The 17,424-nt window shown below is 46.7% G+C and overlaps 2 protein-coding genes and 1 pseudogene across 6 annotated transcripts; 1 reads left to right on the top strand and 2 right to left on the bottom strand.

The window, feature by feature from the left end:
* Window positions 1-852: 852 nt before the first annotated feature.
* Window positions 853-6,898, bottom strand: LOC135597483 (protein SUPPRESSOR OF FRI 4-like). Of its 3 annotated transcripts, none has more exons than XM_065090460.1 (7): window positions 6,562-6,898; window positions 5,206-5,303; window positions 2,982-3,105; window positions 2,423-2,835; window positions 2,113-2,270; window positions 1,957-2,010; window positions 853-1,203 (listed from the first exon to the last, which is right to left on the bottom strand). In XM_065090460.1, the coding sequence occupies exons 1-7, from the start codon at window positions 6,750-6,752 to the stop codon at window positions 1,132-1,134; spliced, it is 1,110 nt and encodes a 369-aa protein (XP_064946532.1). In that variant the 5' UTR covers window positions 6,753-6,898; the 3' UTR covers window positions 853-1,131. The 3 variants fall into 3 exon arrangements, with proteins under 3 accessions (XP_064946532.1, XP_064946534.1, XP_064946533.1); XM_065090462.1 differs by lacking the exon at window positions 853-1,203 and adding an exon at window positions 1,278-1,601; XM_065090461.1 differs by lacking the exon at window positions 853-1,203 and adding an exon at window positions 1,401-1,597.
* A 638-nt stretch (window positions 6,899-7,536) lies between these two features.
* On the top strand, window positions 7,537-17,370 carry LOC135597482 (nuclear transcription factor Y subunit C-4-like). 3 transcript variants are annotated; one of them, XM_065090457.1, is made up of 2 exons: window positions 7,537-7,678; window positions 16,234-17,370. In XM_065090457.1, the coding sequence occupies exon 2, from the start codon at window positions 16,282-16,284 to the stop codon at window positions 17,092-17,094; it is 813 nt and encodes a 270-aa protein (XP_064946529.1). In that variant the 5' UTR covers window positions 7,537-7,678; window positions 16,234-16,281; the 3' UTR covers window positions 17,095-17,370. The 3 variants fall into 3 exon arrangements, with proteins under 3 accessions (XP_064946529.1, XP_064946531.1, XP_064946530.1); XM_065090459.1 differs by lacking the exon at window positions 7,537-7,678 and adding an exon at window positions 7,695-7,921; XM_065090458.1 differs by lacking the exon at window positions 7,537-7,678 and adding an exon at window positions 7,695-7,925.
* On the bottom strand, window positions 9,613-12,729 carry LOC135597481 (uncharacterized; annotated as a pseudogene).
* Window positions 17,371-17,424: the final 54 nt, after the last annotated feature.

Here is a 17,424-nt window from a genome sequence, read left to right as displayed (position 1 = left end):
TAGGGTTTTCATTATGGCCGTGATTAAAGAAGAGAAAGAAAAGTGTTGGATAAAAGGGCAGTAAATACTATGATCAAAGAGGTTTAATGTCGTTAATTTAATCTTTCTTTTTTCTTTTTTTACTTTTAGATTTTTCATACCACATGGTTTATTACCCTCTCACGACAATTAATTTAGTCCTATTTTACTCTCTATTTTTTAAGAGGAGATCATAAAGACACGACAATCGATGTGATAAACTTTGCATGGTAAAAAATTAATATTTTATTTTAATATGTTGATATGTATCGAATACCATTGTGGCATATACGTGAAATATTGCATAAAACATTGGTATTTACACCATAAGAATATTATATATTATTGATTATTGACAAACCCTTTGACATCTTAAAAAGGATTATTTAACGATGACATACATGACTAACTTATCTCAAAATAAAAATTCGAAATATTATTTATAAATGTTTTATATTTAAAGTATTAATATGATAGTAATATATCTAATTAATCGAGACCTCAAGAGGACATGAGACCACATCTGATAAAATTAACACAAAATAATAATTTTAAGATGCAATAATTTTATACAACATTGTCACAATGTCCTAAAATCAAGTTTCATTATCAAAGTAAATACATATATGCATATATATATACTTATTTATTTGTGAAACTTTTGTATTTCTAATAGTAAATAAAAGACTTCTAAGGACGAGGAGAAAAATGAAAAATAAGTCGTTCCTCAAAAAATTACAGAACCTCATCTGTATTCCTGGAATATTGTTTGACCTAAGGTGTAGAGGAGATTATAATCAACTTCGAGATCATTGCCAGTAGCTAAAATGAGGGTGAATGACCAAAATGAAGCAGTGGTATTAGTTTCTGAAGAACTGCTGAGAATCTTGATAGAAGAACCGTTCAAAACCTTTACACTTATAACTCACAGCCTATTCATCATCAAATGAAACAACAAACTCGTCTAAATTGTCTATGGATACTTTGACAGACAAACCAACCTCTGATGAAGAGCATATTTATTCAGAAGGATCATTGAAGCTTGTTGCTTTTGGATCTCAAGTCCTTCCAAGATCGCCAAAGAGACTTCAACTTCCAGCACTAGGAAAAAGACTAGAAAGCCATACGACCTGCAAGATGGCTTTCAGATATCCGTCTGTCTATGGCTGCATTGACAGAGTTCATCTGCTTCAACATGCAGGAAGAAAATTAATCAGACAGATGCTTCGAGTAAGTGCTCATACAGAATGCTACTGCCATTCTTCATGTCTAATTATCTAGCTACGCAAGAGGTACCAAACTTGCTTATGAATGAAAGCTGACCTGTGCCAACTCTTGTCGCACACTGTGATCAAAAATAGATAACAAGAAATGCTACGAATTGAGAAAAGCCTGTCGGGATATATCTTGTGCCATCCAAGCCCCCAAGCTCATTAACAAGCAATAGGGAGAATAAATACCACATACAAGAAATTAAAATTTTAATCAGAACAAAATACATACACATTTCCGCACTGGCCTGGTGCTAGGTTGAGGACCCTTGAGTCTTTTGCAGCACAAGCTTGTCAGATTTGTACCACTAACTAGCAGAAAGAATAAATGTAAATACCTACTTGGAAACTTTGATGCCCCAGAAAATCGACTGGATTATATATAGCATGTTAAAGGTCGCAATTTAAGGAAAAAAAACTCTTTCCCCATCAACCAGAAGGGTGAAACTAGAAATTGATTAGAAAAGAAGTCCTAGTAGTAAACTCAAAAGGGCCAAAAACTTAGTGGAGTCTAGATTCTGATGGATTTATCAATTATTAAGTACAATTAAGTATAGTACGAAGAATCTAAAAGGAATAGGTCAACCTACCTATCCAGATCTGCAACCAAATTGCACATTCATCTCAATTCATTAGAACGAATAAACAGAAGGCACTAGCAACTTACCTGGCTAGTTTCATCATGCACCTGATACTTTGGTAGAGACATTCTTCTTTCTTCCTGCACAACAATCCCATGTTAAAGAACATAAAAAAAAAGAGAGTAAAGTATGAATAAGGCATTCAACCAAGAAATTATAAATGCTAGACTAGGAATAGTTACCATTGACATTGCCTCATCATCCCAAACCAAGTACACCTCATTTGCGGTGGGATGGGAAGCAGGGGGTTTGTTGGATATCACAGGTGGAGGTCCAATTGAAGGGTTCTCAGTGTTTGGACCAGAAGCATACACATGTGAATTTGTATATGAAACAACACCTAAGGAACAATAGCACAAAATATTTACTTAGTCCTAAGTACAATTTCAGTCCGACAGATCTCCAAAGAACCTTCAAACATATAGGTTCATCACATGAATCTAAGGAGACCATACAAGATAAGAAGCTTTCAAAATAAACTGAATTTTGCACCTGAATTGTTTAGAGCAACATAACCACTTGCAGCAATACTTGATACAGGATTTGCATCAGCTACACCTTTCAACATCATAGGGGAGGTTGAGGAAATGACTGCAGGTGAGGATGTTGCCAAAAATGGGGAACTCTGAGCTGGTACACCAGCTGGACTACTGATTGGAAATAGTGGTTGGGACACTGCAGGTGGTGTGGATGATGATACGCCGGGTGGAAGTGGTGATTGAAGTCCAGCACCAGAAGTGGAGTTCAAAGGAGTCATAACATTCTGAATAGGAAATAATGGTTGTTGTGGTGCCACAACAGGTGCAGGAGGAACTGGAATGGTCAACTGTGGTGGAAACCAAGGTTGCGGACGAGCAGCTGGAACAGGCCATGTTGGAGGTGGCACTGGAAGTGCAGGATTGTATCTGGTTAAATAAATAAAAAAACCTGTAAGAAGAGCATGTCGTACATGAACAGCAACAGCAGTGGTTGAAGTTGTACTTATATGAGACAGCACAGAAAGTGAAAGCTTCAAGATAATAAAACATCTAATCAGTGGAGTAAATCATACGCTGGTGGAACTGCACCATAGGTTGGTGGTGGAGGAAATCTTATGCCCATTGAACCAGGTACAACTCCAACAAGCCCAGTGGATGGCATTTCCATTTTCATTGTCTTTGCTGCTGCCTCTTCATCTGCGCCAGAATTTTATAAAGAATGGTAAAGTTAGCATCAACATTGCATCAAACACATGGTCACCGAAGAAGGAAAATATTTACAAACGCACACATAAAACATATATTAAGAATATCCATAGTATGTTGGTAGTTCAGAATATCCATAGTATGTTGGTGTTGAACTATCTTGATACACTTGGTAATCCCAAGTAATGCTCAATACCATGGTACTCTTTAAAAGCTATATTGAACAGAACACAAAGATTGCATTATTATGTAATGGACCATTTCTGGAGAGGGGCTCACATTTTCTGTCAAATCATGTCCTGCCAACATAAGCTTGAACAATGACAAGGAATGACAGCACCATTTTGTGGTATAAGCAAATTCATATGTAGATTGTGATACACAGATTTAATCAACATAAAACATACAGGAATACAAACCCCTGTTTACTGCATCTCATCTAGTGGTCCTTGAACCTTGTACAAAAGCATGACGTCCAGTCAACCATGTCAAGTTCACGAAACACGTCAAGTTAAATACATTTTTTATGTTTAAGTGCAAACTGAAAATCATCCTTAAGAGAAAACTAAATCATTGGCATCATGAAGGAAATTGGACATTACTTAGACTGCAAAGATCACAAGGTCCAATGGAAATAATCTCACCATCGATCCTAGACAGATTAAATGGAAAAGTAATCAAATTCCAGATCCTTAATGATGCCAGACCTCTAGAAGACATTTTAAGTTGTCAAATGAAATATTCTTATATTATTCTACATCAGTTACCAAGATTGCCCGAGAAGAAGAAAAAAAAGGCCAGGTGAAAGAAACAAGAAGACAAATATTAGATTTAAACAAAGATTATATGGGAAAAGAAATGAATGAAGTAATATATTTAATAGAAGATTTCATCTCTACAAGGATGCTTCTTCCATACATAAAAAGAAAGATGACTGTCACAAAAATCTTATCAACAAGGAAAATATTTGTCAACATAAATCTGAAAATTTATGTTCATGAAGAAGAGATGAAATTGCTGATATATTTTGATTTATGAAATTCACATTTCTAATACTTTCTTCCTTATTTCTGTATCCCCCCTTTTTTTTATTGTCCTTGGGTTCTAAAAAAGGAAAAAAGTTATTGTAACTAGAAAATCAATCAATAAATGAATAAATAATTCATTTTCTCATATTATGTGACCAGTGAACCACAACACTTTTTGGGACATCAAATATTAACAAACACATGATTGAATAACTCTTTTTTTCATCATAATATGTGTAAATGATACCATGCTTCATTCTTTTTCCAATGAAATGGTTCTATCATCTTAGGCGTGCAAAGTTGTCATCTTTAGCCCTAGAAATTGATAATTAGACATAGTGAGTCTTGCAGTTATTATATTTAATCTCAACTAATCATACATCGTTTGTATCAAAGCAACTTATTCGACATCAGATTTGTGATACAGTAAAAAAATACCTGTCCCGTGAATTAAATAAATTCTGTAAATTGCTTAATTTACAGAAAAATACTTGCCACAAACTAAACTTACAAAATGGGAAACTGCTGTGAACGACCATGAAGTTCACTTCAGCACAGTAACAATAAAAAATAATTTCTCTAGAGGAAGCTTCACTTTTTTTGTAATCCTAGAAAGAACAGCACAAACAGATTGCTAAATTAAGGGACCTGTTAGCTTCTTGTCCTCTTTGCATGTGTACAGAAGCTCTTGAAATACAAGGTCAAGTAGAAAGAATAAGCTAAGTGCAAAACTTGGGGACCATAGAAAGCACTATCAAGAGAATATCAATGTGTCCAAGATGAGATATAACGAAAAAAAAAGATGATATATAGCATTCAAAAATCCTCATTGTGAAGATAATGAGAATCAAAAGAATACCTTCATTACAAATATATTGATATCTCAAAATTTTAAAAATTCAAGAACCATTGAACATAGATGGAGACAGGTGTAGATGAGGTTCCAATTCATGGGCATGCACTAGGGCAAATGCATTTGAAAATAATGCATAACATATGAACATCATAAAAATAAAAAAAATTAAAATTTTACCAGAAAGAAAGCACATGCAAAAAGTTTTACCTTCGCCATAGTGTGCTGCTAATATATCAGGAGGGATTCCTTGCATTCCGTAAATCTCAATATCAGTTGATTCTCTGTCAGGCTTAGCATTAGGAACCCTGAATGAGAGAATTGAATTTAGAACATCAAAAAAGGAAAATAATAGGGATGTGAATTTAACTAATGTCTGATATAACAAAACATGACTCAACAAAAAGAAACTCAGTCCACCCTATGTTATGGAACTGAATTTAACTAATGTCTGAAACAATGCTTGTCATGATCCACAGTATACATTATGTTATGGAACTGAATTAGATGTGAATTTAACTAATGTCTGAAACAATGCTTGTCATGATCTGACTTAGATGACCTGAAATAATAGGGATGTGAATTTAACTAATGTCTGAAGCAATGCTTGTCATGATCCACAGTATACATTATGTTATGGAACTGAATTAGATGTGAATTTAACTAATGTCTGAAACAATGCTTGTCATGATCTGAATTAGATGACCTGAAATAATAGGGATGTGAATTTAACTAATGTCTGAAACAATGCTTGTCATGATCCACAGTATACATTATGTTATGGAACTGAATTAGATGACCTAATATCCTATGGGTAGGATCATCAGTTCTCGGTTAGGATCAATTATGTATGCCCCAAATGAAGGCCAACTCTGTTGAAACTGAACTTCTCGTTTCAAAATTAAAAAAATAGTTTTTTTCTTAAAGCATCCAAACTTATGAATATAGCATAATAATAAGCAACTTTAACATCATATAACATGTTTTGACTTAATTAACAAATAAAAGCATCAAGCTATTACAAAGTTTAATTGTGCATGCGCCCAACAACATCAAGACAAAAGATAATGGTGTGGATCCCTATTTCAAATGGTTCACTACACATTTCAATGAATGAATACCTTTTACACCATTGTCCTTTACTTTGGGTTCAATGAACATGCAAAACATTCTCGAGATTACTACCATAGAAATAATATAATTTTAATTGAGCATCATAGTTGTCAGTGCAAGAAGTCAAAGAGAACAATGGAATTTCTCTCATCCGAATCAGCTCCAAAATTTAGCAAACTTCGAACTGACGGTACTACCTGAATGTTAATCCAAAATTTCAAATTTTGACTCTTCCGTCAAAACTACAAGTTTATGTATGTCAACCTTCCAACCCACATAACAATCATTCATCACGGCACGTTTTAAGAAAGACAGTTCATGCATCTACAAATCAGGGGCAAAATGTTGGCCGGTCCAGCATCCAAAAAGACGAAACTCTAAAACTCAAATCCGTCAGTGTAACGCAAATTTAGGGATTTGGAGACGATTGATATTTGGGTTGGGGGAACATACTTGGTGACGGTCTCCTTGTGGACCTGGAGAACATGGATGGCCATGCCACCAGCGGTGGAGAGCTTCTTGTGGCAGACGTGGCACTTGAAGTGCTTGGCCTTCTGGTGCTGGACGAGGATCTTCTCGTCGTCGAACTCCCGGTCGCAGTAGTAGCACCACATCTTCGACGGCCTCTTCTTCTTCTTCCCCATCGCCGCCCAGGTTCAGCCGATCCTCCTCTCCTCTCCTCTCCTCCGATCCGGTGTCGGGAGCAATCGAACGATCCGGAATCAGAGATTAGGGTTCTGCCAATCGCCGACCCGACGGAGGAAAACAGACGACCAACGAAGCCCGGCTCATTAGGTCACTCGGTGAGCGCAGATAAAGTCTTTTGCGAACGGATTTATGGTTTTGGGCCTAAAAGCCTTTTAGGCCCATTCAAAGACGGCCCAATTTCGCACCAGATTGGGATCTTACGTGATAGAGTGAACACATTTCATCCAACTTTATTTTTATTTTAATTTATTTTTTTCGAAAGGCAAATGATGAATATTCCAAATAAGGTAAATTTGAATGAACTTAAGTTATTTTACCGTAATAAGTAATCTTTCCCCAACATCACACATTGAGCGAATGGAAGCATTTCCTTCGAATTTACTCATTAGAAATTAAAAAAAAGGAAAAGAAATAATTAATTACTAATAAGATATCGACGTTTCGCAGTTCGTTTCACGCTCGTTTCCCACGGCATTTTGACTGGACGAAACTTCGAGTACACATGGACAAAAATGCACGTAGAAGATCCCCGCCCCTTTTCACCAGCCGGATTCCGCCACGTGCATTGCTCGGATTGGTCCTTTACGCCACGCGTCCTATGGAATCTGATTCCCCTCGGGACCAATTTGTTCCTACCCCAACGAGAACCCGATACTCTCGTTGGAACACGTATGTGGGACCATGAACCACCTCACGGTAAGTGACTGGTGGTGTGTTGTCGAAGGTACGGTTTGGAATGTTTCTTTAGATTCGCCTTCTCGTTCTCTCTCGCTGCTTCGCTTTCCTTAGGGTTCCCGACGAGGAAAAAGATACGGCTTTTGTTGGGATCGTGGCTTCGCGTCCGTCTCCACTCGACGCATGTGTAAGCTCTTAATTTTCTGCTGCTTTTCTTGGCACCATTACGCCTGTTCGAATTGTTGTGTTGTTGGGTGGTGCCCTTGGACGCGATCCGACGTCCTCCGGCCTCAATTTCGTGGGCGGAGCTACTGTGGCATCGTGTTCTGTGCTTTTGGTCATCTCGTCGGGCTGAGAGTGCGTCGCCCGGTGCTTGTTTTGGCTTTGGCCAATTGGTCCTTTGTCGGGTGGCTTGGTTTCCTGTGATCTCGTGGGTACAAGTTCAAGTCTTTCCTTTTGTTCTTCTCGTTGAGCTTTTGTTGCCCTTTTCGTTAGTAGGAGTCGAGATGTTTCCTGTGAGCATCACTTTTCGAACATAGAACAATGCCAAATTTGTAGTGTGATTCTTTCTGCCTTTGTTCGATGAGTTGCTCCATCTGTCAAGGATAAGGCTGTGTATATTAACCCTCTTCAGGCGTCGTGTCGGCATGAGCCTGGGCCGTCTTTTTCAGAATACTTTTAATATTGTAACAACAGGGTAGTTCATTGGTCTTTGGAACTGTGAAGGGGCGGCGGCATCCTGCCCTTCGATCCCTTTTTTTTCTTTTTTGTCTAGTCTATATTTTTTAGGCATAAAAATGTAGATAAATTTCTTGTCTTTGTCTTAGCATCTTTGTGCGGAATTAACGACCTTCTTTAAATAATTTTTGACTCAAGTGCTAATTGTTACGGTAAGTAACTTTTTTAGCCGTGGCCTCGGGGCCGTCGCGGCTTTTGGTTCGGGTCCGGAAGGCGGTGATCTCCGTGGGGGCGCTCCTCGAGGTCTCCCGACGGCCGAGCTCGGTGGTTCGGGTCGGGAGGTCGGTTCGGCAGGTCGGGTCGGCGGCTCGGGTCGGGAGGCAGCTCCGCCGCAGCTTCGGGAAGAGGCGACACCGTCTCGCACCTGCACATAGGTCGGGCCGGGAGCTCGGCCCGACCCCTCCGACGATCAAGTTAGAGAAAGATGTGGAGGGGATTGTGGATGAGGCAGAAGAAGAGCCTCTGAGTGTTTTGTGTCTGAGTGAGTTCCCCCCCCCATTTTGCTTAGGACTCGGGGGTATTTATAGAGGAGGTTTGATGTTACCGCTGGGGTTGCGTGGGAGGCCGAGCTGCTGCAGGGTATGGAGAGCCTCGGGCAGCGTGTCGCTCAGGGGGTTGCGTGGGAGACCGGGGGATCGCAGGGTATGGGCGAGCTTCAACCGTTACCCGCTTCTGTCTCGTTCGGCTGTGCTGGGTCTGCCATTTTTTGTCATATCATATGCCCCCCCCGAAAGGAGCTATGCGTCGGTTCTTGCATGCAGGGGGTCCGATGCATGGCTTTTTACTTCAGGTGGGCTGGTCATGCATATCCGAGGCGTATGACGTAGGCAGGCTAGCCGCGCGGACGTGTCTCGTGCAACATGGGGCCGAGGTGCGCAACTCAGTCAGGAAGCCGAGCAGGGTTAGACTCGGGGCCGATGGAGTCGGTGAGGGCTGAGGAGCACAGCGTAGGCGGGGTGACCGCGTAGGTGTGATCTCGAGTGGCGTAAAGCCGAAGAGCCGAGGAGCACGACGCGGGCGGACTGGCCGCGCAGGCGTGGTCTCGGGTGGCGTAAAGCCGAAGAGCCGAGGAGCACGACGCGGGCGGGTTGGCCGCGCAGGCGTGGTCTCGGGTGGCGTAAAGCCGAAGAGCCGAGGAGCACGACGCGGGCGGGCTGGCCGCGCAGGCGTGGTCTCGGGTGGCGTAAAGCCGAAGAGCCGAGGAGCACGACGCAGGCGGGCTGGCCGCGCAGGCGTGGTCTCGGGATGGCGTAGAGCCGAGGGCCGAGGAGCACAACGCAGGCGGGGTGACCGCGCAGGTGTGGTCTCGGGATGGTACGGAGCCAAAGGGGGTGTCCTCAAGCATTAAGCGACCGAGGAGGCCTCGGGCATTATGCGACCGAGGTGGCGGCCTCGGGCATTACGCGACCGAGGTGGCGGCCTCGGGCATTACGCGACCGAGGTGGTGGCCTCGGCAAGCATGGAGCCGAGGCACTCGGCGCAGGCAGGCTGCGGCCGAGAGATGTAACCCAGGCGGGCAAGGTAGTGGATATGGCCGAGGAGTTCGGCGCGGGCAGGCTGGCCGTGCAGACGTGTCTCGGGGTTTATGGAGCCGAGGGGCACGACGCGGGCGTACTGGCGGCACTGGTCTGTCTCGGGAACATGGAGCCAAGGAGCACGACGCAGGCGACTGGCGGCGCAGGTGTGGTCTCGGGCATTACGCGACCGAGGAGCACGACGCAGGCGGGCAGACCGCGCAGGAGTGGTCGCAAGGGCCATGCGACCGAGTAGCACGACGCAGGCGGGCAGGACGCGAGGACGTGGACTCGGGCACCATGCGGCCGAGGTACACGATAGAGGCGGACAGGCCGCGCCGAGGTAGATCTCGGCAGTGATTGGCCGAGGTGCTCGGTGCAGGCAGGCTGCGACCGAGGGACACCGCTCAAGCGGGCAGGCCGCGCTGAGGTGGGATTTCGGCAGAGAGTTGTCGAGGTGCTCGGTGCAGGCAAGCTGCGACCGAGGTACACCGCTCAGGCGGGCAGGCCGCACTGAGGTGGGATTTCGGCAGAGAGTTGCCGAGGTGCTCGGTGCAGGCAGGCTGCGACCGAGGTACACCGCTCAGGCGGGCAGGCCGCGCTGAGGTGAGATTTCGGCAGAGAGTTGCCGAGGTGCTCGGTGCAGGCCGGCTGCGACTGAGGTGGTGGGCTTGGCAAGCATGGAGCTGAGGGGTTCGACGCAGGCAAGCCGCGGGCGAGGGGCGTGAACCAGGTGGATAGGGCCGTGGAGTTCGGCGCGGGCAGGCTGGCCGCGCTGACGTGTCTCGGGGTTTATGGAGCCGAGGGGCACGACGCGGGCGTACTGGCGACACTGGTCTGTCTCGGGAACATGGAGCCAAGGAGCACGACGCAGGCGGTTGGCGGCGCAGGTGTGGTCTCGGGCATTACCCGACCGAGGAGCACAACGCAGGCGGGCAGACCGCGCAGGCGTGGTCGCAAGGGCCATGCGACCGAGTAGCACGACGCAGGCGGGCAGGACGCGAGGACGTGGACTCGGGCACCATGCGGCCGAGGTACACGATAGAGGCGGACAGGCCGCGCCGAGGTAGATCTCGGCAGTGATTGGCCGAGGTGCTCGGTGCAGGCAGGCTGCGACCGAGGGACACCGCTCAGGCGGGCAGGCCGCGCTGAGGTGGGATTTCGGCAGAGAGTTGCCAAGGTGCTTCGGCGCAGGCAGGCTGCGACCGAGGGACACCGCTCAGGCGGGCAGGCCGCGCTGAGGTGGGATTTCGGTAGAGAGTTGCCGAGGTGCTCGGTGCAGGCAGGCTGCGACCGAGGTACACCGCTCAGGCGGGCAGGCCGCGCTGAGGTAGGTTCGGCGCAGGCAGGCTGCGGGCGCTGCTCAGGCGGGCAGACCGCGCTGAGGTAGGCTCGGCGCAGGCAAGCTGCGACCGAGGGGCGAGACCCTGGTCGGTAAGCCGCCCTGAGACAGACTCGGCAGTGAATATGGCCGAGTAGCTCGGCGCATGCAGGCTGGCCGCGCATGGGGCCGAGGAGCCGAGGCAGCGGGCTGTTTGCTGCGCATGGGGCCGAGGAGCCGAGGCAGCGGGCTGCTTGCTGCGCATGAGGCCGAGTGGCCGAGGCAGCGTGTTGGCTGCGCATGGGGCCGAGGGGCCGAGGCAGCATGTTGGCTGCAGCGTGTTGCTGCGCATGAGGCTGAGGAGTCGAGGCAGCGAGGTTGTTAGGCAGCGTGCTACTTGCTGCGCATGAGGCCGAGTGGCCGAGGCAGCGTGCTACTTGCTGCGCATGAGGCCGAGTGGCCGAGGCAGCGAGGCAGCAAGGCAGTGTGCTGGCTGCGCATGAGGCCAAGTGACCGAGGCAGCGAGGCAGCTTGCTGGCTGCGCACGAGGCCGAGTGGCCGAGGCAGCGAGGCAGCAAGGCAGTGTGCTGGCTGCGCATGAGGCCGATCGATCTCGAGGTAAGTGGGGAGCACGCTTGAGCCTGTCGGATAATACCTCGACATTCGGGTGCCGCCCGTTTCGCGTTCTTGGCAACAAGAGCAGTGTATCGCGCGGTCTCTGGCATCTTCATCCGCCAGTAGTAGGTTAAGGCAGCCGGGAGGGCGCCCAGCATGAGAGTCGTGCACCAGATGTAGTCGGCTTCCGGGACGGTGGAGCCGGCGCGGTCGTCCCTGTCGGCCGGATAGTCGAAGCGCTCCTTGAAGGCGGCGGAGATGATGATGCAGACGATTCCGCCTGGGAGGATGCCGAAGCCCTGCATAGTGAAAACGACTGCGATGAAGGCGCCACGGGTCTTCTTGTTGGCGTACTCCGACATGATGGTGGCGGAGAGCAGGTAATCGCCGCCGATACCAAAGCCGAGGCAGAAGCGGAAGAGGCAGAGGGTGGCCATGACGCCCTTGGCGGTGTGACCGAAGGAGAGGCCGATCGCGATGGAGCAGATGACCATGAGCATGAGCGTCATGCCATACACCTTCTTGCGGCCGAGCTTGTCGCCGAGCCACCCGAAGAAGAGCTGGCCAGAGAGGGCACCACAGAAGGCCACGCGGGTGCTGGCAGCGGACACGTTGGGCGGGAGCGTCCCGGGCGATTGGGGTCGAAGGAATAGATGCGGCCAAGGAGCTTCGTGACGAGGGAGATGCAGAAGAGATCGTAGGCGTCGGTGAAGAAGCCCATGCCAGCAATGACGGTGGCCGTGAAGTGATACCACCGCGTCTTGGCAAGGTCGAGTGCCCCGAGCACTTGGAGCTGACCTCCGGCCATCGTTGCAACGTACTTTCCTCTGCTTGTGCAACCGCTCTATAAGAAGAGGAGGAGAAGAGGGAGACCAGAGTTTGGTCGCAGGAAGGAGAAGCCGAGCAGGGAGGTCTAGAAGAGAAGGCGAGGTAGGCTCTGAGAACAGCGGGAGGGGCCGAGGCCGCGCAAAGATCTCGGCTGTAGCCGAGGAGCCGAGGAACTGAGGCACGCGGGTTGGCTGCGCGCGTGGGACCGAGGCGTCGAGGCGCTCGGCGCGGTCGGGCTGGCCGCGCGCGTGGGACCGAGGGGCCCGAGGCGCGTGGGGCCGAGTGGCCGAGACGCGCGGGCTGGTCGCGCGCGTGGGGCCGAGGCGTCGAGGCGCTCGGCGCGGTCGGGCTGGCCGCGCGCGTGGGACCGAGGTGCCCGAGGCGCGCGGGTTGGCCACGCGCGTGGGACCGAGGTGCCCGAGGCGCGCGGGTTGGCCGCGCGCGTGGGGCCGAGTGGCCGAGACGCGCGGGCTGGTCGCGCGCGTGGGGCCGACGCGGGCGGGCTGGCCGCGTGAGTGGGACCGAGGGGCCCAGGCGCGCGGGTTGGCCGCGCGCGTGGGGCCGAGTGGCCGAGACGCGCGGGCTGGTCGCGCGCGTGGGGCCGACGCGGGCGGGTTGGCCGCGGGCCGAGCCGCGCGCGTGGCCGAGGAGCCGAGACCGGCCCCAGAAGTCGCTGCTGCTGGTGCAGGTCGGCCGCAGCGGAGCAACAAGGAGAAAGCTAACGTACCGTCATTTCGGGCCCTCCTTCTAGCGCCATTATGTTTTGGTTCGGGTCCGGAAGGCGGTGATCTCCGTGGGGGCGCTCCTCGAGGTCTCCCGGCGGCCGAGCTCGGTGGTTCGGGTCGGGAGGTCGGTTCGGCAGGTCGGGTCGGCGGTTCGGGTCGGCGGCTCGGGTCGAGAGGCAGCTCCGCCGCAGCTTCGGGAAGAGGCGACACCGTCTCGCACCTGCACATAGGTCGGGCCGGGAGCTCGGCCCGACCCCTCCGACGATCAAGTTAGAGAAAGATGTGGAGGGGATTGTGGATGAGGCAGAAGAAGAGCCTCTGAGTGTTTTGTGTCTGAGTGAGTTCCCCCCCCCCCATTTTGCTTAGGACTCATGGGTATTTATAGAGGAGGTTTGATGTTACCGCTGGGGTTGCGTGGGAGGCCGAGCTGCTGCAGGGTATGGAGAGCCTCGGGTAGCGTGTCGCTCAGGGGGTTGCGTGGGAGACCGGGGGATCGCAGGGTATGGGCGAGCTTCAACCGTTACCCGCTTCTGTCTCGTCCGGCTGTGCTGGGTCTGCCATTTTTTGTCATATCACTAATTATAGACTATGGCCTTCTGGTCGTCCTTTTTCTGGATCCACAAGATAAATTGCATCACTATTCAATATTAACATCTTGTTCATGTTGAGACTCTATAAATATAATACATCTTGTACCATTAGGAAACTTGTGAAGGCAGTCAGTGAGGAAGAAATGTGAGTTTGTGTATCTTTTGATGAGTTTTCTCATTCACTTTTGATTCCGACTATCCGTAGGAAGGTGGTAGACGTTATCTGGTAAAATACAAAATATGGAACAAGACCTGATATGCATCCTTGTGTGTGTGCAATATCAGAATTGAACCTGATAAAATCTTTATACAATTGAAAAGTATGCTCTCAAGAGCACTCTATATCACTTTTGTCACACTTAAATTAAACATGATCATAACAGTGCATCGAATAGAACCCGAAAAAATCTTTGTACAATTGAAAAGTATGCTCTCAAGATCACTACATCACATTTGGCATACTTAAACTAAACATAATCATAAGAGTGAGTAAGATTGTGCTTGAAAATCTCTTATGCGTCCAATCTAGGTGGAGTCAAGACTGTTTTGTTTAAGTCCAGATTAATCTTTTTATTGTTCAGGATACTGGACTTAAGTAGGAGTCTTATGTTATTATTTTTTCAGTTGAAGAAGTGATAAGGATAAAATTTAACTGAGAGAAGATGAAATGAGATTTTTATCTTATTCAATCTTAGCAATAGTCAAATGGTTAATCAGTAAAAAAAACCTTCAAAAAGAAAAAGGGGTGTATACAGCACATGAGGCTCTCACCAGTAAATAAAACCTTAAAGGGCTTTATTATGAAAATTAAGATGAATATTTGGATGAAAGAAACGTTTCTTTAGGCTATATGACCTTGCTATCTTTTTTCATGTGATGGATGTTTCCCTCCATCTTTTACCCTTCCTCCAACCCACGGTCCCCTTCTCCCCTCCTCTTAGAGTCATATTAGAGCATGGGTTTACATTGTTGCACTACTCTGTTTCCATCAAATTTCCAAATTTATTAGTTTACTCTCAATTTTCTTTCATTTTCAGAATTTAAGTTATATAGTCTCAGATAGGTAATGCTCTATTTATAGTTATCTTTCTTGGCATAACTCTTTCACAACCTTGTTATTGACTGTTGTTGTCCACGCTTGAACCATTCCATGATATTTATGTTTTCTTTGTCTTTGAGCTGCAAAATTGGCATGAATATCTGCCCCGTATCCAGGTTTTCCTGTTACTACCCAAGAGGTGGCTACTACTCGACTAACTTAGCTACAAACTTCCAGAGATAAGCATATATGTTATGTAGACACTTTGAGAGAAAGATGGGCATAATAATTAATTACTGGCTTTGTAAAATGCATGATGATAACTTATGATAGTGATACAACAGATTAATTAGTTGCACTGTCGGATAGCGGTGTGATAAAGCTTTTCTGAAATTATGGTTGGACATGCCTGGTTTTGTTCTTTCTACATGCATCGTGAATAGATGGTCTGTTTGTTCTTTCTACATACCTTTCAACTGGGAAGATGGTCTGTTTGTGGCAAATATGTTGCGCTGCCAAATTTGCTAGGTTGAAGTATTTGAATACGGTTCTATCTGAATGCAAGGATTTAAACACCATTGAAACTGGCATGTACCATTTCGTATTTACCAGTCCGAGTGTAATACCATTTGGTTAGATTTTGAACTTTATTCACTAAGATTGGGCGTTACAAGTTTGTATGCTGCCTAGTATACTAATACTGCATCAGTCCATTTGGTTGCCAAAATTGGTATCAAATTGATATTTAAATTCTTGGGTAGGTTTAGATGATTCCTTTTCAAAAAATTTTCATATATTGTATTGTAATTTAAGATGAGAAAATTTGCAGTTATAGCCTGGCAAAGATTGCCTACTCGGTCAGTTTCATGTTTAAACTAATGGATTACTGGACATCTTTTTCAAGTTTAATTTTCATCTGACAAATGGAGTGCTGTGTATCGTTTGGAATATAATATTGTATTTTTTGGTGTACATTACCTAACACATCACACGACTAGAGAAGAAATGTTTTGGAAGGATTGTGGCCTAGTATTACTGAAGTACTATCCTAGAATATCATGAGAGTTACAAAGTCCACCAGTCCATAAGCAAAACTGCAGGATGAAATAGGGGAAGCTCGTAATTACAGGTTGAGGTTGCTTTGACATTGTAGCTATGTTTTACTATCACACAAAACCTTATGTGCATTGTTTTTTGTATTGTCGTACAAAAGTCATTCTTGAATTGTCTACAAGACTTAAATGTATAAACTTTAATTTTTTACTTTATTACTGACTTCTCATGGCTGCAAGCATCAAATTGGTAGCTGGTCTCTTTACTGTAATTCATGGTTTTATTAGAATTTCTCTGATTATTTTTTCTTATCTTACAGTCATGGCTGGCCCAGAACTGTAAAGAAACTGGGAGGAGTGTTCTGGTCATGGATCAGTCAACCCAACCGCTGCAGCCTGTGATGGGAATTGTCACTGGTGCTGCCCAAATAGCATATGTTGCCCCTGCTTACCAACCAGCTTCTATAGTAACTGGAGCTCCAGCAGCGGCTGGAACTTTACCAACACCACCTACTTCAGGATTCACCACAAACCAAACCCAGCTTGCCAGCCAGCACCAGGTTGCATACCAGCAGGTCCAGCAGTTCCACCACCAACAACAGCAACATCAGCAGCAACAGCTTCAGGCATTCTGGGCTAACCAGACATTAGAGATAGAACAAACCAGTGATTTCAGGAACCATAGCCTGCCGCTGGCACGAATAAAGAAGATCATGAAAGCTGATGAGGATGTCCGTATGATCTCGTCTGAGGCTCCTGTAGTGTTTGCTAAAGCATGCGAGTTGTTCATTTTGGAGCTGACACTGAGAGCATGGATCCACACCGAGGAGAATAAAAGGAGAACGCTGCAGAAGAATGACATTGCAGCTGCTGTAACCAGGACTGACATATTTGACTTTTTGGTCGATATAGTTCCCAGGGATGAGTTGAAGGATGACGGCCTTGGGATTCTGAGAGCTGCTTTGCCCACTGTTGGTGGTTCTGCTGACTCGATTCCTTATTATTATGTGCCAGCACAAAATCAGGTGCCAGGTGCCGGAGTGATCATGGGAAAGCCTATTGATCAAACGGCTGCCTCAGCAGCGTATGCTGCTCAACAGCCTCACTCGGTAGCATACGTGTGGCAGCTCCCTCAGGCTCAGCAACCTCAGCCACACCAGCCTATACCTGAAAGTGACTGAGTGTGATATAGATGGATAGCTACGAGCAATCATGTCCAACAGAATAGCAAACAACTCTTAAACATGTCGGTGTGCGAGATGGTTATTATTACTGATAGTGTTAGTCCTCAGCAGAAAAATGAAAAAAAAAAAAGAAAAGAAAGAAAAGGTATGCCAAGCCGTTGTGAAGTTTTTCATTTTTCAACTGCTGACGGGAAAAGAAGCATTATTAACTTAAGTTGTATAACTAAGAATGCAATGATCTTTAGTGGCCTTTGCTGTGAGATTTTTATTTCAGTAGTTCTCTTGACTGATGGTTAGTTTGAGGCGTTTTTTCCGGGTGATGTTGTG

This window comes from Musa acuminata, chromosome BXJ1-11 (assembly GCF_036884655.1).
Source record: "Musa acuminata AAA Group cultivar baxijiao chromosome BXJ1-11, Cavendish_Baxijiao_AAA, whole genome shotgun sequence".
NCBI lineage: Eukaryota > Viridiplantae > Streptophyta > Magnoliopsida > Zingiberales > Musaceae > Musa > Musa acuminata.
The sequence above is the reverse complement of the archived record's forward strand: the minus strand, read 5'-3'. Positions and strand labels throughout refer to the sequence as shown.